This window comes from Dipodascopsis tothii, assembly GCF_038497935.1.
Source record: "Dipodascopsis tothii strain CBS 759.85 unplaced genomic scaffold V1510scaffold_18, whole genome shotgun sequence".
NCBI classification, from domain to species: Eukaryota; Fungi; Ascomycota; class Lipomycetes; order Lipomycetales; family Lipomycetaceae; genus Neoaidaea; species Neoaidaea tothii.
In genome coordinates this window covers 192,609-215,071 of record NW_027118002.1, presented here as the reverse complement: position 1 = coordinate 215,071, position 22,463 = coordinate 192,609, and the positions used below count along the sequence as shown (strand labels likewise).

General features: G+C 64.7%; 10 protein-coding genes and 1 non-coding gene across 11 annotated transcripts; 5 read left to right on the top strand and 6 right to left on the bottom strand.

Annotated features, from left to right (window-relative positions):
• The first annotated feature begins 438 nt into the window (after positions 1-438).
• Positions 439-2,205, top strand: V1510DRAFT_418228 (uncharacterized protein). Its single transcript, XM_066934089.1, has one exon. It carries the CDS (start codon positions 543-545, stop codon positions 1,923-1,925), a length of 1,383 nt encoding a protein of 460 aa, XP_066788539.1. The 5' UTR covers positions 439-542; the 3' UTR covers positions 1,926-2,205.
• Positions 2,158-3,881, bottom strand: V1510DRAFT_418226 (NADP-dependent oxidoreductase domain-containing protein). Its single transcript, XM_066934088.1, has 7 exons — positions 3,589-3,881; positions 3,367-3,460; positions 3,293-3,334; positions 3,179-3,261; positions 3,069-3,147; positions 2,594-3,037; positions 2,158-2,562 (listed from the first exon to the last, which is right to left on the bottom strand). The coding sequence occupies exons 1-7, from the start codon at positions 3,597-3,599 to the stop codon at positions 2,401-2,403; spliced, it is 915 nt and encodes a 304-aa protein (XP_066788538.1). The 5' UTR covers positions 3,600-3,881; the 3' UTR covers positions 2,158-2,400.
• A 61-nt stretch (positions 3,882-3,942) lies between these two features.
• V1510DRAFT_418224 (uncharacterized protein) lies at positions 3,943-5,096 on the top strand. Its single transcript, XM_066934087.1, has one exon. The coding sequence runs from the start codon at positions 4,052-4,054 to the stop codon at positions 5,015-5,017; it is 966 nt and encodes a 321-aa protein (XP_066788537.1). The 5' UTR covers positions 3,943-4,051; the 3' UTR covers positions 5,018-5,096.
• Positions 5,097-5,522: 426 nt separating this feature from the next.
• V1510DRAFT_435733 (Six-hairpin glycosidase) lies at positions 5,523-6,971 on the bottom strand (the record flags this gene model as incomplete). Its single annotated transcript, XM_066935552.1, has 3 exons — positions 5,523-5,877; positions 6,001-6,887; positions 6,918-6,971. 3 exons carry the CDS (start codon positions 6,969-6,971, stop codon positions 5,523-5,525), a joined length of 1,296 nt encoding a protein of 431 aa, XP_066788536.1.
• Positions 5,898-5,969, bottom strand: V1510DRAFT_t157. Its single transcript has one exon. It is a non-coding gene; the product is annotated as a tRNA-Glu (tRNA).
• A 372-nt stretch (positions 6,972-7,343) lies between the features above and the next one.
• Positions 7,344-8,323, bottom strand: V1510DRAFT_418220 (uncharacterized protein). Its single transcript, XM_066934086.1, has one exon. It carries the CDS (start codon positions 8,220-8,222, stop codon positions 7,368-7,370), a length of 855 nt encoding a protein of 284 aa, XP_066788535.1. The 5' UTR covers positions 8,223-8,323; the 3' UTR covers positions 7,344-7,367.
• A 614-nt stretch (positions 8,324-8,937) lies between these two features.
• V1510DRAFT_395554 (uncharacterized protein) lies at positions 8,938-10,995 on the top strand (the record flags this gene model as incomplete). Its single annotated transcript, XM_066931868.1, has 1 exon — positions 8,938-10,995. The coding sequence occupies one exon, from the start codon at positions 8,938-8,940 to the stop codon at positions 10,852-10,854; it is 1,917 nt and encodes a 638-aa protein (XP_066788534.1). The 3' UTR covers positions 10,855-10,995.
• A 111-nt stretch (positions 10,996-11,106) lies between these two features.
• V1510DRAFT_448593 (general substrate transporter) lies at positions 11,107-13,082 on the top strand (the record flags this gene model as incomplete). Its single annotated transcript, XM_066935780.1, has 1 exon — positions 11,107-13,082. Exon 1 carries the CDS (start codon positions 11,439-11,441, stop codon positions 13,080-13,082), a length of 1,644 nt encoding a protein of 547 aa, XP_066788533.1. The 5' UTR covers positions 11,107-11,438.
• A 503-nt stretch (positions 13,083-13,585) lies between these two features.
• V1510DRAFT_418213 (general substrate transporter) lies at positions 13,586-15,212 on the top strand. The gene has a single exon (XM_066934085.1). The coding sequence runs from the start codon at positions 13,601-13,603 to the stop codon at positions 15,197-15,199; it is 1,599 nt and encodes a 532-aa protein (XP_066788532.1). The 5' UTR covers positions 13,586-13,600; the 3' UTR covers positions 15,200-15,212.
• Positions 15,213-15,420: 208 nt separating this feature from the next.
• V1510DRAFT_448591 (glycosyl hydrolase) lies at positions 15,421-17,158 on the bottom strand. The gene has a single exon (XM_066935779.1). The coding sequence runs from the start codon at positions 17,006-17,008 to the stop codon at positions 15,635-15,637; it is 1,374 nt and encodes a 457-aa protein (XP_066788531.1). The 5' UTR covers positions 17,009-17,158; the 3' UTR covers positions 15,421-15,634.
• Positions 17,159-18,599: 1,441 nt separating this feature from the next.
• Positions 18,600-21,892, bottom strand: V1510DRAFT_448590 (glycosyl hydrolases family 2, TIM barrel domain-containing protein). The gene has a single exon (XM_066935778.1). It carries the CDS (start codon positions 21,833-21,835, stop codon positions 18,758-18,760), a length of 3,078 nt encoding a protein of 1,025 aa, XP_066788530.1. The 5' UTR covers positions 21,836-21,892; the 3' UTR covers positions 18,600-18,757.
• Positions 21,893-22,463: the final 571 nt, after the last annotated feature.

The following is a 22,463-nucleotide window of genomic DNA, read 5'->3' as shown; positions in this document are numbered from 1 at the left end:
CGGCTGCCGCTAAGCCGGCTGCCGCTAAGCCTGCTGCTGCGAAGCCCGCAGCCGCGAAGCCTGCTGCTGCGAAGCCTGCTGCTGCAAAGCCGGCGGCTGCGAAGCCCGCAGCCGCGAAGCCTTTCATCGACGAGGCCGCTGAGCCTGTCGTGAAGCCTGCTCCGAAGCCTGCCGCCGCCGAGCCCGTCAAGCCTATGCCGGCCAAGCCTGCTGTCGCGGAGGAACCCAAGAAGGTGGCTGCCGCTGAAGACACCAAGAAGGCTGCGGCTGCGGCTGCTCCTGCGGCTGCTATCCCTATTGCTGCTGCTCCTGCTGCCGCCGCCCCGGTCGCTGGCGCTCCCGCGGCGGCCATCCCGGTGGAGGCAGCTCCTATTGCCGCTGCTCCCCTGGCGGCCGTGCCGGTCGCTGCTCCTGCTGCCGCGCCGGTCGCTGCTGCTCCCGTAGCGGCTGCTCCTTTGGCGGCTGCGCCGGCTGCTGCTTTACCCCTGGCTGGTGCCCCCCAGTCGCCGGCAGCTCCGCCGGCGGCTGCCGCGCCTGCGCCGATGGAGGCTCTTCCGCTGGCCGCCCCGGTGGCTGCCCCCGCTCCGGTTGCCGCTGCCCCCGCCGCGGCTCCTGTTGCTCCGAAGGCCGACCCGGTGTTCCCTCACGCCGGCAGCAAACCTCTGACGGAGAACAAGGTAGACTTTCCGGCCGCGCCGGTTGCTGCCGGAGCCGCCGGAGCTGCCGTCGCGCCCAGCAAGGTCGTTCCCGTTGAGGCGATCCCGCCGCCGGCCAAGCCGCCGACGATCGTGACGCCATCGGCTGAGCTCAAGAAGCGCGATCTGATGAACATTTATCTGATCAACACGCCGCGGTACCATTTCGAGGTCGTTCTTCCGTTCCTGCGTGCGTTCTCGAGTCTGCCGGACGTCAACGTGACCCTGTGGGCCGGTGCGGAGGGCTCGTCGCGGTTCGGCGTCGGCCCCATGCTCGAGGCTGAGGCGCGGCCGTACCCGCTGCAGATGGAGTACTCGTCGAACCTGACCGAGTCCAGCGGCGACCCCGACTTCATCTTCCTGACGTCGTGCCCCGAGGACATCGCGGCGGTGAACAGCAGTTTAACGGCGTTCCTGCAGCGCGGTGCGCATGTGCAGTGCATCGTGCACGAGGCGTCCAAGTGGGATCTGCGGGACCCTAACACGCCGTACCGTGACGCGATCAACTACATGGTGCCGTGGATCCGCAAGGGCCAGTGGGAGATCGTGACGCTGTCGCCGCACGTGTCCAACTACGTCGGCGAGAAGTTCCCGTGGTTCTTCAACACCGGCATGGACGTGATCTACCGGGCCAAGGTGCTGCACCCTGTGTTCAAGATCTCGGACGAGGTCGTCGTGAACGAGAAGGACCCCTTCGCGGCCATCCCCGGAAAGTACGAGCCGTGGCGGCGCAACTACAAGAAGATCTTCGAGCAGTACATCCAGTACAAGCCCAACGGCAAGCTGCACCTGCTCGGCTCGGGCAAGAAGTCGCTCCTGCAGGTCCCGCCCGAGATCGAGAAGCAGATCGTCTTCGAGCGCGGGTTGACGTTCCCGCTGTACTTCAACCACATCGCGCAGTCGATCACGATCATCCCGACGTTCGCCACGCCCGAGTACACGCTCAACCAGGCGTCGTCATCGGTCGCCACGGCCATCATTGCATCTACGCCGCTCCTGGTCGACCGCAAGATCCTCAAGGCCTACTCGCAGTTCGACGAGTCCACGGTCTGGCTCCAGCAGGACGACGAGTCCGAGATCCAGGCCTTCAGCCGCATCTCGTTCCTGGGCCCCAAGGCCTGGATGGAGAAGAAGCGCAACGTCGAGCGTCTGCGCGAGCGCATGATGGACGAGAACTGCCAGTACTTCGAGACCGTTCTCCAGTCTATCTGGGCCCGCCGACACAACTAGGCCGAGCATAATCTAGCATTTCGAGTTTCTGTTTTTACACTCAGCATCGACAAGTCATTCTGCGTCTACGTTTAGCTCTTGTTGCTTAGCTCATTTGTTTGCTTATGGTTACGAACAATTTTTGCAGGTGTTTTCAAGTCTCCAGTTTTGTCAAATTACTATATATATATTGTGCATGTATATATCAGATATCTCTCTAGTTTCCAGTATCCGATCTATTTCAAGCTCTGTTGTAATTTCTACTGTATTTTATTGTTTAATACTATAAACTAACGATTAACTGCGGCGTGCGGCGCGTCATCATGCGCGCGGAGAACGGAATGTTCCGGGGCGCGACAGCCACGCGTGCTGACATCATTGTGCGTGCTGCGCCGGCGTGCCGGTGCCGACTGAAACACGGAGAATACGGGTGAAACACGGCTGCAGCGGCGGCAACGTGGTACAAGGTCGCATCGTGCATTAGCTATATACGCTCCTACTCGTCGTGGAAGATCTTGACGCCCCACGCCGGCGAGACGACGCGCTTCGTCGTCGTCTTGGAGATGGCGTCCAGCGCGGCCATGTCGGCGTCGGCGACGACGAAGTCCTGGAAATTGGCCTCGATGCGCGACGGCGTGACGGACTTGGGGATGACGGACTGCGGTCAGTGCGGCTGCGGCGGCACTTACGGCTCCACGCTGAATGCCCCACGAGATCAGGACCTGGGCGGCAGACTTGCCGTTGGCCTCGGCGACCTTCTGGACCACGGCCTCGTCCTGCAGCGGCGCGGACGTCGAGCCCAGCGGCGAGTACGCGGTCATGTGGATACCCTTGGCCGCGCAGTACTCAAAGAGCTTGAACTGCGGCAGGTACGGGTGCATCTCGCACTGGTTGACGGCCGGGACGACCGTGGTCGTGGGCGCCTTGAGCAGGATCTCGAGGTTGTGGATCGAGAAGTTGCAGACGCCGATGGCCTTGACCTTGCCGGTGCCGAGCAGCTTCTGCATCTCGGCCCACGTCTTGACAAAGTCCCAGTCGGCCTCGGCGACGAGGTCGCGCGAGCCGTCGGCGCGCGTGGGGAACATCGGGTGGTTGCCGGCGGGGTTCATGGGGACCGGCCAGTGCATGAGGTACTGCGGTCAGCGCGCCCGCGGGCCGGCGTACCAGGTCGACGTAGTCCGTGCCCAGGTTCTTGAGCGAGAGGTCGAGCGCCTCGGCGACGCGACTGTGGTAGGTCGACCACCTGGGGTCAGCGGAGCTGGCGAGAAACGCACAGCTTGGTCGTCAGGAAGATATCCTCGCGCGCGACAGGGCTGTCGGCGATCGCCTTGCCAACGGGCTGCTCGTTTCCATAGCACTGGTGTCAGCGCGTCCGACGGCGTACTTACGAAGGCCGAGTCGATGTGCTTGTAGCCGACCTCGAGCGCGGTCTGGATCAGCAATTGGCGCGCGCAAAACGTACCAGAACGGCCGTGTAGACCTCGGCGTCGGGCGACTGCCACGTGCCCAGGCCGAGCGCGGGGATGCTGATGCCAGCGTTGAGCTTGTACGATCGTCTGGAGCGGTCAGCGGGCGTCCAGACGGAGCGCGATTTGGCCGGCGGCGTAATTCGCGGGGCCGGCACGAGCCGCACGGCGGCGCGCGCCAGCAGCGGCCACGGCGGGCCGGCGCGCAACATGCTCACCCAGTAGCCATTTTGTGTTCATGCCCACGGGCGGCGGCCGCAGGCTTTTAAACGGCCGTGTGTAGCCGAAGCCGGGCGGCCTCTGCGCTTCTCCGCACAGACTAGCGCGCCTAGTCTGGAAGTCATGCTGCCGGCTCGGCGATCGGCTTTTTAGCGGGAAGCGCACGAGGGGCGGGCCGCCCTCCGCACAGCACGTGACCTACCCGAAGTGCAGGGGCCTCTGCCGACAGCCGACGGGTCTGCCGACGTGAGTTGTGACCGAGCCACCAGCACGGGGATTGTGACCCGCGGCGTCCGCCGCGTGGGGGCGCGAGAGGCGGCACCCCTCCGCCGTCGGCCCGCCCCAATGCGCGCGGCTCGCGCGCACCGACCGTCTAGGGCGGCGCCGGGCGCGGGTGCGGAGTCACGTCCGCCTTCGTAGCCGGTATATAGAACGGCGGGCGGCCCTGGACAGCGCAGCAAGATGGCGCCCAGAGGATTTCCGTCCGGGGTGTACGTGCCCACGGTCACGTTTTTTACGGCCGACGACACCGTCGACGTCGCGGCCACGGCCAAGCATGCAGTCCGGCTCGTGCGCAACGGCGTCGTGGGCTTGGTCAATCTCGGCTCGTTCGGCGAAGGCCCCCATCTCAGCCGCGAGGAGAAGAAGGCGGTGAACGCGGCCAGCCGGAAGGCGCTGGACGACGCCGGGTTCTCGCAGGTGCCGATCTTGTCGGGCGTTGCCGACAACTCGGTCGTGGGCACGGTCACATTAGCCGAAGATGCCGCGGCGGCCGGCGCGGACGCGATACTGCTGGTCGCGCCTAGCTACTACCGCGCGGCCATGACCGAGCCAGTGCTGAAGGGCTATTTCACGGCCGTGGCCGACCGCTCGCCGCTGCCGATCGTGATCTACAACTTTCCAGGGATCGTGGCCGGCATCGATCTGACGTCCGAGATGCTGATCGAGCTGGCCGCGCACCCGAACATAATTGGTACCAAATTCACGTGCCAGAGCAGCGGCAAGCTGGCACGTGTGGCGCATGCCCTCGAGGTTGTGGCGCCCGCCAGCACGGCCAGCGTAGCCTCGGGCGGGTACCTGGCCTTTGCGGGCATGGCCGACTTTCTGCTGCAGGCGCTGTCCGTCGGCGGCACGGGCGTCATCAGCGGCCCGGCCAACATCGTGCCGCGGACGGTGGTGCGCGTCTACGACCTCTTTGCCAGCGGCAAGTACGAGGAGGCCATGGCCGCCCAACGCAGTCTGTCCGAGACCGACTACGTGCTCACCAACCTGGGCGCCGAGGGCACCAAGGCGGCGCTGCAGGCCTACTTTGGCTACGGCGGCCACGTGCGTGCTCCGCTGCCGCGCATCGACGAAAAAGGCGCGGCAGAAATTGCAGCCCAGATCAAGGAGATCATTGACCTGGAGATCAGTCTTGGAGGAAACTAGTAATGCACTTGTGGCTTGAGTGGCTGGCGTAGTCTGCGGCTATATGCGGCTATATGCGAGCTGTACCGGCTAATGCGGCTATATGCGATCGCGGCTACTTGCCGCTACATGATGCGGCTATGCAATTGCGGTTACATGCGGCTATATGTTGCGGCTATATGTGACCCAGATCTGTAGTTTTCTGGCCGGGACGACGGGAGGCTTCAGTGGGCGGACGCTGCAGCCCCCTCGAGTGCGTCGCTGCCGAAGGTCTATCCGTGGCCATGCAACGATGCGTTCGCGGCGATCCCTTGTGTGCAGCAGCTATCCGAGCAGTGTAGCAGGTCTTCGGACGGATAACTGCTGTGTACCACCAAGCTGCCCGTAAGACCGCCGGCCACCACCGGCAGAGTCGCCGGAGGCTGCTCCGGTAGGTACCGTCGGCCAGATGCGCGAGATGGTGGCTATATAAACTCGCTCTACGCGTTCTGATATACCTCAACTTTATTATCTATGCGTGCCTGGCTCAAAAAACTCCCAACTCTAAAAGCTTGTTGCCGGCGAGGATGAAGTAATAGTCTGCATACACTAGGCCTGTGTCGGCGAGCTTGCGGTGAGCGTCCGGGTTGTTGTTAATGGTGGCGTTCTTGAGGATAGTGTCGAAGCCGCCGAGGTCAACGACGTCGGTTGTGTTACCATCCTTGTCAGTCAGGAATGATGCCCTGGGCGACAGCGACAGTTTGATGGCGCTCGACAACAGGTACAGAGCGTCAGCGAGGTACGTCTCGTCCGAGGTGGCTTGGTATATGATCAGGAAGCCGTTGGCAGCAGCCATGGCCGCGGAAGTGTCGCGGTACGTGGGACGGGGCGCGTCAAAGTCCCTGGAGGTCAGAAAAAAAAACTCCGAAACGGGGAATTGAACCCCGATTTGCCCGGTGAGAGCGGACCGTGCTAGCCATTACACTATTTCGGACGCACATATCCACTCAACCAGAATGACTTACCAGTGCGGCACGCCGTCCTCGGGCAGGCGCGACATAAAGTACTTGCCCAGGTTGATTGCGGCGTCCAGGAACTTGGGGTCCTTGGTCCACTCGTATGTCTCGGCGTAGCCCATGATAGCCCAGGCCTGGCCGCGGCTCCAGGTGCTGTCGTCGCTGAGACCTTGGTTCTGGAGCTTGTGTTTGACGTCGCCGGTCTCAGCGTCGTACACCAGCAGATGGTGTGCGGACCAGTCCGGGTACCGGATGTGGTGTGCAAGCGTGGTCTCGGCGTGCTTCGTCGCGATCGTCGCGAGCTCGAGGTCCCCGGTCTGGAGCGCGGCCCAGTAGAGCAGCCGCAGGTTGCACATGTTGTCAATGATCACCAGGAAGTCCTTGGCTGGATCCGTGAACGAGTACCGGTAGTTGATGGCCTGGTCCCACGAGCGGATTGCGCCGACCTTGGGGTCGTACCGCGACGCCAGCGCGCGTGCGGCGACGATCATGCTGTTGTACGCGGCTTTGTCGCCGAGCAGCTCGTGCGCGCGCTGCATCGACGGCTGGACCATGAACGAGATGTCGTGCGTGTCGGTGCGCGGGGCCTGCCCATGCACTGGCTGCGCCCACCAGGTGGCGCCGAACTGGAGCTTGACCAGGTTGAGCTTGTCGCTCGGAAAGACCTCGGGGTACTTGATCGCGCGCTCGACCAGCGCAAACAGCGAGCCCGGAAAGAACCCGGACGTCCACCAGTCGAACTCCGCAAAGACGTAGTCAGTCCCGCCGACCGCTGTGTAGTCCGGCACCGTCGTCGGCGGGCTGGGCGCGAGCGTGGCCGGGTGGGCGACGCCCCAGATCTTGGCCACGACGCTCTCGCTGAATAACTCTTCGAGCACGGGATCGAGCGCAACAGACTGCGTCAGCATGCCCGGCTGCGCACCTACCACTTTCCGGCGCGGCGCCGACTTTTTGAGCGTGTTTCCGTTGATGGCCGTCATGATGAGAATGGTTGCCGGTCGACCTGGCTGACGAGCCCCTAAATACGCCGGACCGTGCCATAGAGTTTGCCGAGGCGCGCCCGAGGACCGATTCTCGGCGTCGTCGCCGCGGGCTGGCCGTGCGGAGCGGCCGCGGAGAGCGGGCCGCCCGCCGCCCGCCGCCCGCCTTCGCAACCCCGCAGACCGGACGGGCGACGTGCATTAGCGCAAACCTTAAATGTATGCGGGACGCTCGGTTCCGCCAGCCGCCCCGCATTCTGCAACTGGCCGCCACGGGGCGCGTCTGCGTTCGCGCACGCAGCCGGAAAGACGGGGCGGGACCGGGCATGGCCTCCGAGGTGGGGGGGGGGACGCGGCGGGGCACGCATAGTGACGTAACAGTATTAATTGCATTGTCTACTCGAGCTTGAAGTCCATCACAAACGTCTTCCTCGGTACACCCGTGTTGCGCTGCAGCACGCTCAGCACACCGTCAGACCGGTACCGGTCGTACAGAGGCTCCGCATCGTAGCCCTCGCGCGCCCAGACGACGTCCCAGCGGTCGTAGAGTGGCGCTCGAGCGCGCACGATCGAAAACGTCGAGTCTACGTTGCCCGGCAGCAGCGCATACAGCGAGCCGGTGGCGTCATCGACGGCGAGCTTGCCGCGGCAGCCGAAGCTGACTGCCGGGATGTCGTTGATGGCGCTGACAGACCACTCGCCATCCGGCCGCCGGTGGTAGTGCTGGTACTTGCCGTTGGCGCGATTGAGGCCGTGGAAGTGGCCGAGCCGGTCGGCGGCCTGGCCCTCCTGGTTCATGATCTCCGAGTACTTTGGGATGGTGTAGATCGTGATCTCGGGCGACGGCAGGACCGGCAGCGGCAGCGGGCGCCCCTTGGTGTCGCACCAAGTCTCGCCTTCGTCGTCCGAGTAAATGTAGCAAAAGTCGTGGTTGTTCTCGGGTCCGTTCGGGCCGGCCTGACCCGACTCTCCGTCCTTCTTCTCGCCTCCGTCCTCGACAAAGTCGCGGTACGTCCAGCTGATGTGCAGCCGGCCGCATGCATAGTCCATGCCGTTGATGTACGGGTTGTTTTCGATGCCCTTGAGGAACAGACCGTTGTGGGCGCCCACAGCCCGCCACGAGCCCGTCGCGGCAGAGTATCGGTAGAGGTAGTCGTCACCGAGGCCAGAGCGACCGATGCGAAGCTCGAAGAGCAGATCGCCGGACGGCAGCAGCAGAAACCGCGGATACGTGACCTTATTGAGGTACATCCCCGACAGGTGGATCTGGGTCGGCCCAAACAGCGCCGACGACCAGACGTGGTCGTCGGGCGCGGCTGCGACGCCCGTTGTCGTGAATCGGTAGTTTATCGGGTTGTTGTGGAGGTCCCACGACAGATGGATCACGCCGTCGCCGCTGATGCCCATCGAAATGGTGTTGTGGCCGTCGTTTTTGGTCTGTAGATAGTCGTCGAACGTGAAAAACTCCCAGGCACCGGCAGGCAGCCGACGGCGGCCGAGACAGATCTTGCGGGCGGACGCGGGATCGCCCTCGATGGCGGGCACGTACAACGCAACATACTGCACGTCGTTGAACGTCCAGAGGGCCTCCTGCTGGAACGAATTGGCGTTGATCCGGTGTCCATCCGGATCAAGAAACAGCGACGAGACGTGGGGATCCATTGCTGTGTGGTTGATCCGCGCCGACTGGCGAACGGATATATACGCCGGGCTGGGCAAACTGATTTAGGCGCCGGCACGTCGGGTTGGGAAAAGCGGGGGCGGAGCGCGGGCGGGCCGCCTGCCGCCGCGGACCAGGGACGTGGGATGGCGCTAGCGCGCGCTTATGCACGTCGGCACTCTTCGGCCAGGACAGGCTAGCCCGATGCACGGATCCCAGGCGCGGCTGGTCAGCCTCCGCACTGGCGGCCCGGTGCCCGTCCCCGGCGACGTTTTATACACGGCCGGCGTGAACGACGACAGTAAGATGGCGATCACCGACTGGACAGAGAACACGTTTGAGACGCGCGCGGACCTGCTGCGCGCGACGCAGGCCGTCGTGGCCCCGCTGCTGCCCCGATACACGCCGGCAAAATCCGGAATCCGGACCGAGGCCTTTGGCGCTCACTTTGACGACCGCGCGGCCGAGCTCGAGGGTTTCTCGCGCGTCATGTGGGCCGTGGGGGCAGCTGCAGCCGGCGGCGACGCGGCCGCGCCGGTCATGGCCGAGGTCGTGGCCAATTTCGTCGCCGGCCTCGACGCCGGCACTGACCCAGCCTCGGACGGGTACTGGGACGTGCCAGACAGCTGCGACCAGCGGCTGGTGGAGATGGCTGCACTCGGGTTCTGTCTGTTCATGAGCCCGCAGGCGTTCTGGGAGCCGCTCAGCACGGACGCGCGCGCCCGGGCCGCCCGCTGGCTGTACACGATCAACGAGGTCGGCATCGTCGACAACAACTGGCTGTTCTTCCGCGTGTTTGTGAACCTCGGGCTGCGCGCAGTCGGCGAGCGGCACGACATGGCCGCAACGAAGGCCGCGCTCGACCGGATCGAGGAGTTCTATCTCGAGGACGGCTGGTACTACGACGGCACGCGTAGCCAGCGCGACTACTACATCCCGTTTGCGTTCCACTACTACGGCCTGATCTACTCGACCGTCATGGCCGCCGAGGACGGCGATCGATGTGAGCGGTTTCGCGTGCGTGCGGCCCGGTTTGCCGACGATTTCTATGCCTACTTCGATCCGGATGGGTCTGCGCTGCCGTTCGGGCGCAGTCTCACGTATCGGTTCGCACAGGGTGCGTTCTGGAGTGCCATGGCCTACGCCGGGCTCGAGGGTGCCGAGCGTACGGCCGCCGGCCCAGTCGTCAGCACGGCCGTCATCAAGCGCACGGTGCTGAACCACTTGCGATTTTGGGCGAAACAGCCGTTTCTCAACGGCGACGGCACGTTCTCAGTCGGGTACGCATACCCGAACCTGCTCATGTCGGAGCAGTACAACTCGTCCAACTCGCCGTACTGGGCGTTCAAGACAATGCTGCTGCTGGCGCTGCCCGAGAATAGCGCGTTCTGGCAGTGCCCGGAAGCGCCCGAGTCGACGGGGCCGCGGTTTTTGACACCGATTTCGTCGACCGGCCAGATCGTCGTCAACGACAGCTTCGGCCACACGTACTCGCTGGCCGCCGGGCAGTTCTCGGACTGGCTGCGCGAGCGCGAGGGCAAGTACAGCAAGTTTGCGTACTCGTGTGCGTTCGGCGTGAGCGTATCGAGCAGCACGACCGGTCTGCGCCACTACGCCGCAGACAGCTACGCCGTGTTCTCGGACGACGGTGGCGCCAACTACATTGGCCCAGGAGTGCCAGCTGCGCATGGCTTCGTGGACCTAGCCGGCGCCAAGGCCGTGTGGACGCGCTGGCAGGACAATTACCACGGTCAGCTAAGTGTCCAGACGTGGCTGGTGCCGCCGACGGGCCCCGACAGCCCGTGGCACACGCGCGTGCACAAGGTCGAGTCGCGCGCGGCGTTCGACATCATCATGGCCGAGGGCGGCTTTGCGGTGTCTTCGCAGCGGCCGGAGCGGCGGCCGATCCGCGACTCGGCGACGGCCGAGGGCGACTATTTTCTGTACGCGGACGACGGCTGTGCACTCGTTCGGTCGCCGTCAGGTGTCTCCGGAATCGTGTCTACGGCAGGCCTCGGCGAGTCGTATCAGACGCTCAAGCCGGACCCAAACACCAACCTGCTGTTTCCGCGGTCGGTGGTGCCGACCGTCGTCCGCACAATCACGCCAGGTACGCATTGGATCAGCGTGCAGGTGTTTGCGATGCCCAAAGCAGCAGCTGGCTGGGCCACGCTCTGGACCAGCCGGCCGGACGTCGGCCGACTCGTAGCCGCGTTATCGTAGTTTCTTGGCAGAAATACATTCCTGTTGCAGCAAAACTTTCTAGATTTCGCGTAAATCGTACCCGACGGCGGGGTAACTGTGTGGCGCGGCCGGTTGGCAGGTGTCGGGCGGCGGGCGACAGGCGGGCCGCCGCCCGCTCGCGACGTCATCCACAGGGGCGCGAAACCCTATTTGGCAGTCCGGGGAACCCGGCGGCCGCGGCGCTTAATGTGGGGTAGCTGGATCCAAAACCCTGGTGCCGCTAAAATGTGGGGTGCATGCCCCTCAGATTGGTTGCGGAGTCCGGCCCGCGCCGGTCCCAGAAGGCGTGTCTGCGCTCGCCTTGCGCAAAACTTCTGACGGCCGACTCGCCACTGCCGACAGATAAAAGGGCGGGCGTCGAGCCATGGTCGCTCGTTAAGCTGAGATCCTGGACACCGCTGGGGCTGCCTGACTGCTACGACGCGATCTTTGCAACGACGATTGAGCGAGACACCGTCTCCACGTTCCCCGCTTCCTGAAAAGCAAGCCCAAGACTCACAGAAGCGAGCGCCAAGGGCCAAGAGCTGTGGGCACGAGATTATCACCAGATCGTACCTCTGAAAATGGCGAAAATTGAGCCGCAGGCGGCAGAACACGCGGGCGAGAAGCCCGATGCGGAGGCGGGACCGGTCGCGGACGCAGACGCGTACGACTTTGACGGCCTGACCGTGCTGGACGTGACGCCGGTGTACGACCGCCACTGGTGGCACGTGCCGCATCTGCGCAAGCTGAACCTGCTGCTGATGGGCGCGATGCTGACCCAGGTCACGTCCGGCTTCGACGGCTCGATGCTGAACGGCCTGCAGTCGCTGCCGACGTGGCGCGACTTTTTTGGCCACCCCCAGGGCCAGCGTCTGGGTGTCATGTCCAACGGCATCACCTGGGGCGTCCTGGCGTCGATGCCGTTTGTGTCGCCGTCTTGCGAGAAGTTTGGCCGGCGCAAGCCCATGATTGCAGGCTCGCTCCTGATCATCATCGGCGCCATTCTGCAGGGCGCCGCGCAGAACTACGCCATGTTTGTCGCCGCCCGCTTCATCCTGGGCGTCGGTCTTGGCACCGTGCAGACGGCGGCGCCGCTGCTGCTGGCCGAGTGCGCGTACCCGTCGCAGCGCGGCAAAGTCACGTCGTTTATCGAGCCGGCCTGGCCCGTCGGCTCGTTCCTGGCCGCGGTCATCATCTACGGCACGTTCAAGATCCCCAACACCACGTGGAGCTGGCGCATCCCCAGTCTGCTGCAGGGCCTCGTGCCCATCGTGCAGTGCGTGATCATGTGGTTTGCGCCTGAATCGCCCCGCTGGCTGATCTCCAAGGACCGCCACGAGGAGGCCCTGCAGTTCTTTGTCAAGTACCACGGCGGCGGCGACCAGTCGTCGCGGCTTGTCCGCTTCGAGATGGCCGAGGTCTCGGCCACGCTCGAGGCCGAGAAGGCCATGCAGCAGTCGCGGTGGGCGCAATTCTTCGAGACGCGTGGCATGCGCCACCGGTTCTTCATCTGCGTGTTTGTGCCGATGATGCTGCAGCTGTCAGGCAACGCGCTCATGTCGTACTACCTGTCGATTATCCTCGACAACGTCGGCATCACCGACTCGAACACGCAGCTGATCATCAACATGTGCTCGACGATCTGGGGCATCATCACGGCGTACGCGTTCGCGTCGCAGGTCGAGCGGATCGGCCGCCGACCGGGCTTTTTCTTCGGTCTGGTCTTCATGCTGCTGTGCTACATTCTGTGGACGATTCTGTCGGCGATCAACCAGGAGCGGGACTTCAAGAACCACGGGCTGGCGGCGGGCACGATCGTCATGATGTACCTGTACTCCGGGTTCTACCACCTGACGTCGCCGTTCGGCCCGACGTACGTGGTGGAGGTCGTGCCGTTCTCGCTGCGGTCCAAGGCCACGATGATGTACCAGCTTTGTGGCAACATCGCGGGCGTGTTTAACAACTTTGTGAACCCGATTGCCATGAAAGCGATCACGTGGAAGTACTACATCGTGTACTGCTGCGTGCTGGCCGTGGAGATTGTGGTCGTGTACTTCACGTTCCCCGAGACGGGCGGCAAGGGCCTCGAGGAGATCGCCGAGATCTTCGACGGCCCAGACGCGCTCGTGGGTACGCACGCCATGGAGCAGTTCAAGGAGGAGCTGCAGATCATCGAGAAGGCGGAGGCCGTGCACGAGGACCACGTCGAGCGCCGATCGGAGTAGCTAGCGCAATACATCTGCTTGAGTTTGAGCTTTGCGGGCGACCGGCGGGCCGCCCTCCGCTGCGGCGGACGTGTTCTGGCGCGGCGCTAGCGGGCGGGGACGCGTTCGATCGCGGGGAAGGCAGCGGAAGCGGCCCGCCGGAGCTCCGCCTGTAGACAAAGGCGCCAGGGCCCGTCAGGCGGCCGGGACAATAGCAGGGACTGTTCTGGGATGACGTTTGCGGCTGATTGCGGGGTCGCGCGCTAATGCACGAGAGCGAACCTTAAATGCGGGGAATCGCTAAATGAAACCTTATTGCGGCCGTGGTGCCAACGCGGTGGTGCCCGGCACTATGGCTTCGCCAACCTCCCACCTGCCGGCCGAGCAGCAGGCCAAGCCGGGCGGCGGGCGGTCTTGGCTCCCGCACCGCACTGCGCTGACCCCGGCTGGGCATCTGACACGGACTGTGCCCGGGGCCGAATATTTAAGGCGGCGCGTCCACCTGCGAGTCCCAAGCCGCTGAACCCGCAACTCATCAAATGGAAGACACGACTAGAAACGAGAAGCTCAGAGAGTACCTCCGCCCAGAGGACTCGTTCGAGGGCCTGGTGCTAGCCGACGTGACGCCCAAGATGGACACGATGTGGTGGAACGTGCCGCACATCCGCAAGCTGAACCTGCTGTTGAGCTGCGCGATGCTGACCCAGGTCACGTCCGGTTTCGACGGCTCGATGCTGAACGGCCTGCAGTCGCTGCCGACGTGGCGCGACTTTTTTGGCCACCCCCAGGGCCAGCGACTAGGCGTCATGTCTAACGGCATCACCTGGGGAACGCTGGCGTCAATGCCGTTTGTGGCGCCCGCTTGTGAGCGCTACGGCCGTCGCAAGCCAATCTTCGTGGGCACAGTGCTGGTGGTGATTGGTGCGGCCCTGCAGGGCGCGTCGCAAAACTACGCCATGTTTGTGATCTCGCGGTTCGTGCTCGGCTTTGGCCTGGCCACGGTGCAGACGACGTCGCCACTGCTGCTGGCCGAGTGCGCGTACCCGTCGCAGCGCGGCAAAGTCACGTCGTTTATCGAGCCGGCCTGGCCCGTCGGCTCGTTCTTCGCGGCCGTCATCATCTACGGCACGTTCAAGATCCCGGACACCACGTGGAGCTGGCGCATCCCCAGTCTACTTCAGGCCGTGATTCCGACGATCCAGTTCGTGGTCGCCATCTGGGCGCCTGAGTCACCGCGCTGGCTGATCTCCAAAGACCGCCACGACGAGGCGTTCGAGTTCTTTGTCAAGTACCACGGTGGTGGCGACCGCAACTCGCAGCTAGCACGTTTCGAGATGGCCGAGGTCTCGGCTACACTCGAGGCCGAGCGCACCCAGAAGCAGTCGCGCTGGGGGCAGTTCCTACAGACGCCCGGCATGCGCCACCGGCTCTTCATCTGCGTGTTTGTGCCGGTCATGATGCAGATTTCGGGCAACGCGCTGCTGTCGTACTATCTGTCGATCGTGCTCAATAACCTGGGCATCACCAACTCAAACACGCAGCTGATCATCAACATGTGCTCGACAATCTGGTCGATCATCACGGCGTACGGTTTCGCGTCGCAGGTCGACCGCATCGGTCGCCGGGCGGGCTTTATCTTCGGCCTGATCGGCATGCTGATCACGTACGTGATCTGGACCATTCTGTCGGCGCTCAACCAGCAGCGCAACTTCAAGCAGACCGGTCTGGCGGGGGGCACCATCGCCATGATGTACCTGTACTCGGGCTTCTACCACCTGACAGCGCCGTTTGCCCCGACCTACACGACCGAGGTCGTGCCGTTCTCGCTGCGGTCCAAGGCGGCCATGCTTTACCAGCTGTGCGGCAACCTGGCGGGCGTGTTCAACAACTTTGTTAACCCGATTGCCATGAAAGCGATTACGTGGAAGTACTACATCGTGTACTGCTGTGTGATCGCCGTGGAGATCGTGATTGTGTACTTTACGTTCCCTGAGACGGGCGGCAAAGGACTTGAGGAGATTGCCGAGATTTTTGACGGCGCGGACGCGATTGCGGGCGCCACCGCGATTGAGCATATTGGCATGCACAAGATCGACTCCAAGCCGGAGGTGGCGCACATTGATGAAAGCAAAAGATAGGCTTAATTACAATGAAATGATTTTGACGAAATATCCGAGGTTGCACTCAGAGCCAACGGTATGGGTGGCACTGGTGATGCGCTAGTCCTCATTTGATGCGTCGTGTCTAAGGCCTGCTTTAGTGCACCGACGTCTACGGAAGCTACGACAGCCATGCCAGGCACCTTGCGCGCAAGGTTCGTACACAGGGTACGGCATGCTTGGTCCAATGGGATTTGTGTTACTTGAGAATTTATTATCTGCTTAACATGAAAGTTCACGGGCAGCAGCAAAAACCGTAGGGAGGTACGGCTGAGAGCGGGATTGCGGGATGAGCCGCACCTGGTGCGGCTGGGAATATGAGCCGCGCTCTGTGCGGCTGAGTAGCGAGCCGCACCAGATGCGGCTTGCCGCAGCGGGCGCGGCTCTCAACGCCACGCCTGCTGCGCCACAGCACTACTGCGCATACACCTTGACCACGTCCAGCATGAACGCGTAGTTTGCCGACGGCGACGTGTTGTGTAGTGTCACGTTCGAGCCCCGGGCCAGCACGATGCCCTGCGCGGCTGCCTCGAGAAACACGGACGAGCTCGCGGTCGACTCGGGCAGGATCCAGCCCTGGGACACACCGTCGACGATGACGTCAATGGGCATCCAGTTCTGCAGGGGGGCGCCGTAGGCGTACTTGATGGCAATCACGTGCGTGCCCGCGGCGCCCGCCCACACGAACGAGGCGTCGCTGGCGGCCGTCAGCACGGCGGCCGTGCCCGTGTCGCAGCCCGTACAGGCCGCGGTCGACGTCGAGTTGGTCAGGGTCAGCGTCGCCACGTCGTAGCTGCTGTACGCCGGCGTCGTATACGTGCCCGAGGCGACGTCCGGCGTCCACGCCGACACGTACGGCAGCGTCAGATTGCCCTCGGCGTCGAGCACAGCCGGCAGAAACATGTACGAGGACGCGCCGAGGTGGCTCGAGTCCCAGCGGTCGCCGTAGTAGATGTGCAGGGTGTCGTCGCGGCCGGCGATCTGGATGTCGAACGCGTTCTGCGTGTTGTACATGTGCTCCCCCGAGCCCGACAGCAGCGTCTGCGCGGACCAGGGCCCGGCCATGCTGGTCGCAGTCATGTAGTAGTTGTCGGCGGGCATCCAGCCGTTCTGGCGCGAGAACAGCAGGTAATACGTGCCGTTGACCTTGAAGAACCCGGGCGCCTCCCAGTACACGCTCGTCCAGATGTACTCCTGGGTGGCCACGCCGTAGTAGTCGTCGTCTAGGGACGCGATCTTGAGGTCCTTGTTGCCGTCGGACGCAAACACAATGTACGCCGTGCCGTCAGTGTCCTTCCACACGGTCATGTCGCGGCTGTCGGTGCCAAACGGCTTGAACGAGCCCTGCCACGTGTACGTGCCGTCAACGGTCTCGGAGGTGGCCACGCCGACCATAGCCGAGCCGTACGACGAGTCGTCGTTGTGGAACCACATGACGTATTCGCTGTTTTTGGCATTGTACACGACTTTGGGCCGCTCGACGACCATCGCCGACGAGATGTTGGTGTCGGCGATTGGCGTCAGCACGTTTCCGCGGAACTCCCACGACGCCAGGTCCGTCGACCGGTAGCACGTCACGGACTTGAACAGGTTGCCGTCGCCGGTCTTGTTCTCGCCGAACCAGTAGAAATAGTTGTCGACAGCGATAAAGCCACCGCCGTGTGCCTGGATGCTGTTGCCGCTCGTGTCAGTCCAATTGGTGAACTGGAAGACGCTGGCGGCAGACTGGCGCTGGGCGTGCGGCAGAGCCGCGGCGACCGCGAAGAGACAGAGAAGAGAGAGAAGCATTTTAGCGAACAAGGGGCGTGCGGCCGCTTAAAATGCTGGCGCGGCTGTCGGAGCTTGTGCCGTTGTGGCTAGTGGAAGCCACAGTGTGCATTAGCGCGTCTCTGAGAGGCGAGAAGCCAGAAAGCGGTCGACGCAATTGAGCGAGTGCTGGTGAGTGCTGGTGCGAGCACCTCAGCGGATCCGGCGTTCAGCCCCGCGCGCCCTTGCGCTATGAGCGCGCTCGAACTCGGTGATGAGGCCGGTCCTGGCTAGACACGTAGCTCACTAGCGTCTTGGTATAGTTTAGGCCCGGGGAGCTCGGAACGGAGAGATCGCGGACGTTCGGCCCGGGACTCTCTCGCCGCCAGGCCAGCCAGCAGCGTGTGCTCGTTGGCGAGTGTCCTGCGGGGCAGGCCGCCAGTCGGAGGGCACGCGGCCCGGCTCGGCCCGTCTCTTCCGCGAGTGCTGCTGCGGCCGCTTAGCACCGGCGCGTCGGTAAATTGTCCTGTATGGGCTAGCTCTCTACTAGCGTAGCCGTTCGATGGCGGGGAAGCGAGTCAAGCGCGGGGTCCGACCCGGCGGAGGCGGCCCGGGGGCGGCCCGTCTCTCCGCTCTGCAGAGCTGCCCTGGCCGCCTTGCGGCTAGCGCCCGGCGCGCCCGTGCGGGCCGGACTGGCTGCCCGACATCCCCGGTCTGACGTCAGCTCGCACGGACCGCCTACCAACAGGCTGGCTCGCCTCGGCCCGGCTCTCCGGCTTACGCGGACTCAGCGCTTGGCATGCGGCCGCGGCTGCCAGCAGCGCGCCAGCAGACTGGTGCGCTTGCTGGAGCCGCGCGGTCTATCCCGCAGCGGCTATATGCATCTGCGGCTACATGCTACGGGTCATTGTGCGCTCATCGACGGCGGCGGTGAGCCTCCAGCGATTCCGTCGGGGAGCCCTGTGGACGTCCGCAGGGCAGGGTCGACTCTCGACGGGGTTGCTGCCATATAGCCGCATATAGCCGCATCGACCCCTGAGCCTCCGGCGGCGACTCCGTCGAGGGTAGGCCCTGCGGGCGGCCGCCAATGAGCACTGCCCCGCGGCCGCCCGCATAGCTTACTCTCGAAAGTCGCCGCATATAACCGCATATAGCCGCATAGACCCCTGAGCCTCCGGCGGCGACTCCGTCGAGGGTAGGCCCTGCGGGCGGCCATCCGCAGGGCTTAGCTTCGACAAGTCGCCGCATATAGGCGCATATATCCCGAGCCTCCGGCGGCGACTCCGTCGAGGGTAGGCCCTGCGGGCGGCCGCGGGGTAGTACCCAGTGGCAGCCGTCCGCAGGGTCAAGTCGCCGCATATAACCGCATATAACCGCATCTATCCAGAGCCTCCGGCGGCGACTCCGTCGAGGGTAGGCCCTGCGGGCGGCTGCCAATGAGCACTGCCCCGCGGCCGCCCGCACAGCTTACTCTCGAAAGTCGCCGCATATACCCGCATATCATATACCCGCATCTACCCCCAGCCTCCGGCGGCCACTCCGTCACGGTATGCCTTACGCCCAGCTGCCGGTGGGCACTACCCGCGGCCGCCCGCAGGGCCTACCCTCGACGGAGTCGCCGCCGGGGGCTCGTCCACCAGACCGCCCACACCCCGGCCGAGTCGCCGCTGGCGCGGGATGGCACGGCTATGAGAGTCAGCGCGGGATGCAGACTACGGACTGCGTTGCATATGTCAAAGTTCATTACTAGCCTAGGCCCACTAGTTCATACAGGAACATCCCATTACCCAATTAAGCAGACGCGTCCAGCTCCACGGTGAAATCGACCACGCCCGTCGTCAGCAGCTTGTACGGGTCAATGACACCAGGGCCGCAGGCGTTGGTGCCGACACCGTGCTGCGCGTAGTCCAGGCGCAGCTTCTTGGCGCCGTGAGCGACCTGGAACGGGTGCTTGGCCTCGTCGACGCCCTCCTCGTCCGAGACTCTGAAGGCAAACTGGTAGGGCTTGCCGGCGGACTTGAAGGTCACAGCCAGGTTCTTCGAGCCCGTGCCCGAGAGCGCGACCCAGCGGGTGTCCATGCGGTTGGAGTTCTCCTGGGGAACCTCGTAGGTGTAGGTCAGGTCGGCGACCGAGCCCGAGAAAACGCCGACGGAGACGCCCTCGCGCTTGTCCGAGTACGACTCGCCCGGGCCGAGACCAAACCACTCGGCCTGGTCGTACTCCTCGGCAATGCCCAGCTCCCAGCCGATGCGCGGGACGCTGACGGGAATGCGCTGCTGCGAGGCCGCGCGCGGGGCGATCTTGGTGCCGATGTTGAGCTTGGTGCAGCCGTCGAGCAGCGTGTAGGTGACGGTGACGTCGTAGCCCCAGGCCAGGATCGGCGGCGCAATGAACGTCTGGGCCACGATCGTGATGGGCGACGCGTACGAGCTGAGGCCGGGCACGACCGAGACGCTGCGGACCTGGGTCTGCAGCTTGTCGAGGCCGAACGACTTCCAGTAGGGCATGTCCACCGGGCGGTCGTTGTCGATGGGCGCACGCCAGAACGAGAGCACGTTGGCCTCGTCGGTGAGGATGGTCTTGTCGCCGACGGTCCAGGACGTGATGCGGGCCTTGAGCTTGTCGAACGAGAACGAGCCGGCCGGGGTCGACACCGAGACGGCGGCGACGGTGTCCTTGATGACGGGCGCCGGGCCGGTGGCGGTCTCGACCGCGGGCAGGGCCGCGATCTCGGCGAGCAGCTGCTGGCCGGTGGCCACCACGTGGCCGGCGTCGCACCACGCGGTCTTGGCCGTGAGCGAGACCGCAACCGACAGCCAGACCTCGCCGGCGGGCAGGCCCGACAGCGCCGGCACGTCGACGGCGATCTTGGTCAGCTCGCCCGGCGCCACGCCCTTGGCCACCGCGCCCGAGCCCGAGGCCACCTGGGTCGGCGCGCCCTGCGCCGACGGGAACGACTCGAGCTTCCACGAGAACGAGAGGTGGTCGAGCGTCTCAAAGTCGTACAGGTTCTTGAGCACAATCGCGCCGTTCTCGAACAGCACGCGCACCGGCTCAAACACCTTGCGGGTCTCGAGCAGGCCCGGCGTCGGCGTGTGGTCGGACGACACCAGGCCGTCCATCACAAAGGTGCCGTCGTGCGGGTACTCGCCAAAGTCGCCGCCGTAGCCGTAGTACTCGGCGCCCGTGGCCTTGTCCTTCGTCAGCAGGCCGTGGTTGGCCCACTCCCACACAAAGCCGCCCTGGAGGATGCGGTGCTTCTCAAACATGTCCTGGTACTCGCGCATGGCGCCCGGGCCGTTGCCCATCGCGTGCGCGTACTCGCACAGGATCATGGGCTTCTCGAAGTCGTCGCCGTTGGCGATCACAAAGTCCTCGAGCTTCTTGAGCGGCGGGTACATGAGCGAGAACATGTCCGAGGACTGCGCCTTGAGGTCGCCCTCGTAGTGGACCGGGCGCGGGTCGACCGAGCGGATCCACTCGAACATGTGTCTGTGGTTGTGGCCGTAGAACGACTCGTTGCCGAGCGACCAGATGATGACCGACGCGTGGTTGCGGTCGCGGTAGACCATCTGGCGGGCGCGGTCGAGGTAGGCCTCCTTCCAGGTCGGGTTGGACGACGCGAAGAGCGCGGCGTGGGGGAACGCGAGCTGCTTGCGCTCGTCGTAGTTCATGAGCTCGGGGATGTTCTCCGGGCGCGCGACGGCGTCGTAGAAGCCGTGGCACTCGAGGTCGGCCTCGTCCATGACCCAGAAGCCGAGCTCGTCGCAGAGGTCGTAGAACTTGGGGTGGTTGGGGTAGTGCGAGCAGCGGATGGCGTTGATGTTGTGGGTCTTCATGATGAGCATGTCGCGGCGGACAAAGTCCAGGGGGACGGCGCGGCCGAGGGTGGGGTGGTGGTCGTGGCGGTTGACGCCGCGGAAGAGGATGGCCTTGCCGTTGACGGCGATGTTGCCGTTCTTCATCTCGACGACGCGGAAGCCGACGCGCTGGGTGATGGCGTGGACCTCGACGCCGTCGACGAGGAGCGCGAGCCGGGCGGTGTAGAGGTACGGCGCCTCGGCGGTCCACTTGGTGGGGCTGGCGACCGGGAAGCTGTGGGAGACGACGCCGGCGGCGACGGGGATCTTGGCCGAGTAGAGCTCGGCGGCGCCGTCGGCGAGCGAGACGACGAGCTCGCCGGCGGCGGCCCGCGAGATGGTGGCCTCGACGGCCATGACGGCGTCCGTGTAGGTCGCGTCCAGCGTGGGGTTGAACCAGTAGTCGTCGATGTGGCCGGCCGGCGAGAACGCGAGGACGGTGACGTCACGGTAGATGCCCGAGAGCCACCACTGGTCCTGGTCCTCGATGTACGAGCCGTCGCACCACTGGTAGACGTGGACGCGCACGGTGTTGGTGCCGCCGAAGGTGACCAGGCGCGAGATGTCGAACTCGGCCGCGTTGCGCGAGCCCTGGTTGTAGCCGACCTCGGTGCCGTTGACCCAGACGTGGAACGACGAGTCCACGCCGTCGAAGCGCAGGCGCACGACGCTCTCGGGCGACCAGTCGGCCGGGACGTCGAACGTGCGCTCGTACACGCCCGTCGGGTTCTCGGACGGGACGTGCGGCGGGTCCACCGGGAACGGGTAGATCACGTTGGTGTAGTGCGGGTGGCCGTAGCCCTGGAGCTGCCAGTGCCCGGGGACCTCGATCGGCGCCCAGTCGCCGGTGGAGTCGGCGGCGTCGGGCGCGACCTTGGGCGTGGGCACGTACTGGAAGTTCCACGTGCCATTGAGCGAGACGTGCTGCTCGGGGATGGCGTAGGCGCGCGTCGGCAGCCGGTTGATGTGCACGACGGTTTCGTTTTCGAGGACGGAGAGGCCAACCATGATGAGAGTGTGCGGATCGGTGAGGGGCGCGCCGGCGTATTTATGGCCTGCGGCCGCGGGCGGTTGCGGTCCAGAGGGCAGGCGATCCGCCTAGCGGCCGGGCGGTTCCCCGACGCCCCGGCGCCCCGGGGAGCCGGGGCGCGGCTAGCGCCAGCTCGGGCCGTGCCGGGCCGTTCGGGCGCTGGCGCGTGGCCGACGCGCTGGCGGCGGTGATCGAGGAGGACAAGCGTCCGGGGAAGACGGATCCCGCAACCTAAAGCTGGGAATAAGGTTTCATTTCCCGCGCTGCGGTGTCCGAAGAGGGAAGAATAAACTCCGCGCGGCGCTAGCACCGTGAGGGGTCCGGCGGACACGTGCGGTTGCGCTTGGGAAATGCCGGCGGTGCGGCTCAATTGGTTCCTGCTAGACGCAGGCGCTGCGGCTAGCCCGAACAGGCCACATATGCGGGATGCCCCGCGGGATCCCGCCGGAGAGCGGGGCAAGCGCAAGCGACGCGCCCCCAACCTGTGCGGAGTGTGGGGTAGATTACACTAGAGTACAGTGGGGGGTGGGATGGCGGGGCAGCCGGGAGCGGCGGCGGCGCGCCGCACGGCGTGCGGCGCACACCCGCGCCGCACGCCGTGCGGCG

Bases quoted from the DNA above. Each gene is read 5' to 3' on its own strand.
- V1510DRAFT_418213 (XM_066934085.1), top strand. From the start codon at position 13,601: ATGGAAGACACGACTAGAAACGAGAAGCTCAGAGAGTACCTCCGCCCA.
- V1510DRAFT_418220 (XM_066934086.1), bottom strand. From the start codon at position 8,222: ATGTACCTCAATAAGGTCACGTATCCGCGGTTTCTGCTGCTGCCGTCC.
- V1510DRAFT_448591 (XM_066935779.1), bottom strand. From the start codon at position 17,008: ATGCTTCTCTCTCTTCTCTGTCTCTTCGCGGTCGCCGCGGCTCTGCCG.
- V1510DRAFT_418224 (XM_066934087.1), top strand. From the start codon at position 4,052: ATGGCGCCCAGAGGATTTCCGTCCGGGGTGTACGTGCCCACGGTCACG.
- V1510DRAFT_418226 (XM_066934088.1), bottom strand. The intron at 3,335-3,366 runs GTACGTTTTGCG...TTGCTGATCCAG, and splicing joins AGGTCTACACGGCCGTTCTG to ACCGCGCTCGAGGTCGGCTA. The intron at 2,563-2,593 runs GTAAGTGCCGCC...CACTGACCGCAG, and splicing joins GGGGCATTCAGCGTGGAGCC to TCCGTCATCCCCAAGTCCGT.
- V1510DRAFT_448590 (XM_066935778.1), bottom strand. From the start codon at position 21,835: ATGGTTGGCCTCTCCGTCCTCGAAAACGAAACCGTCGTGCACATCAAC.
- V1510DRAFT_418228 (XM_066934089.1), top strand. From the start codon at position 543: ATGGAGGCTCTTCCGCTGGCCGCCCCGGTGGCTGCCCCCGCTCCGGTT.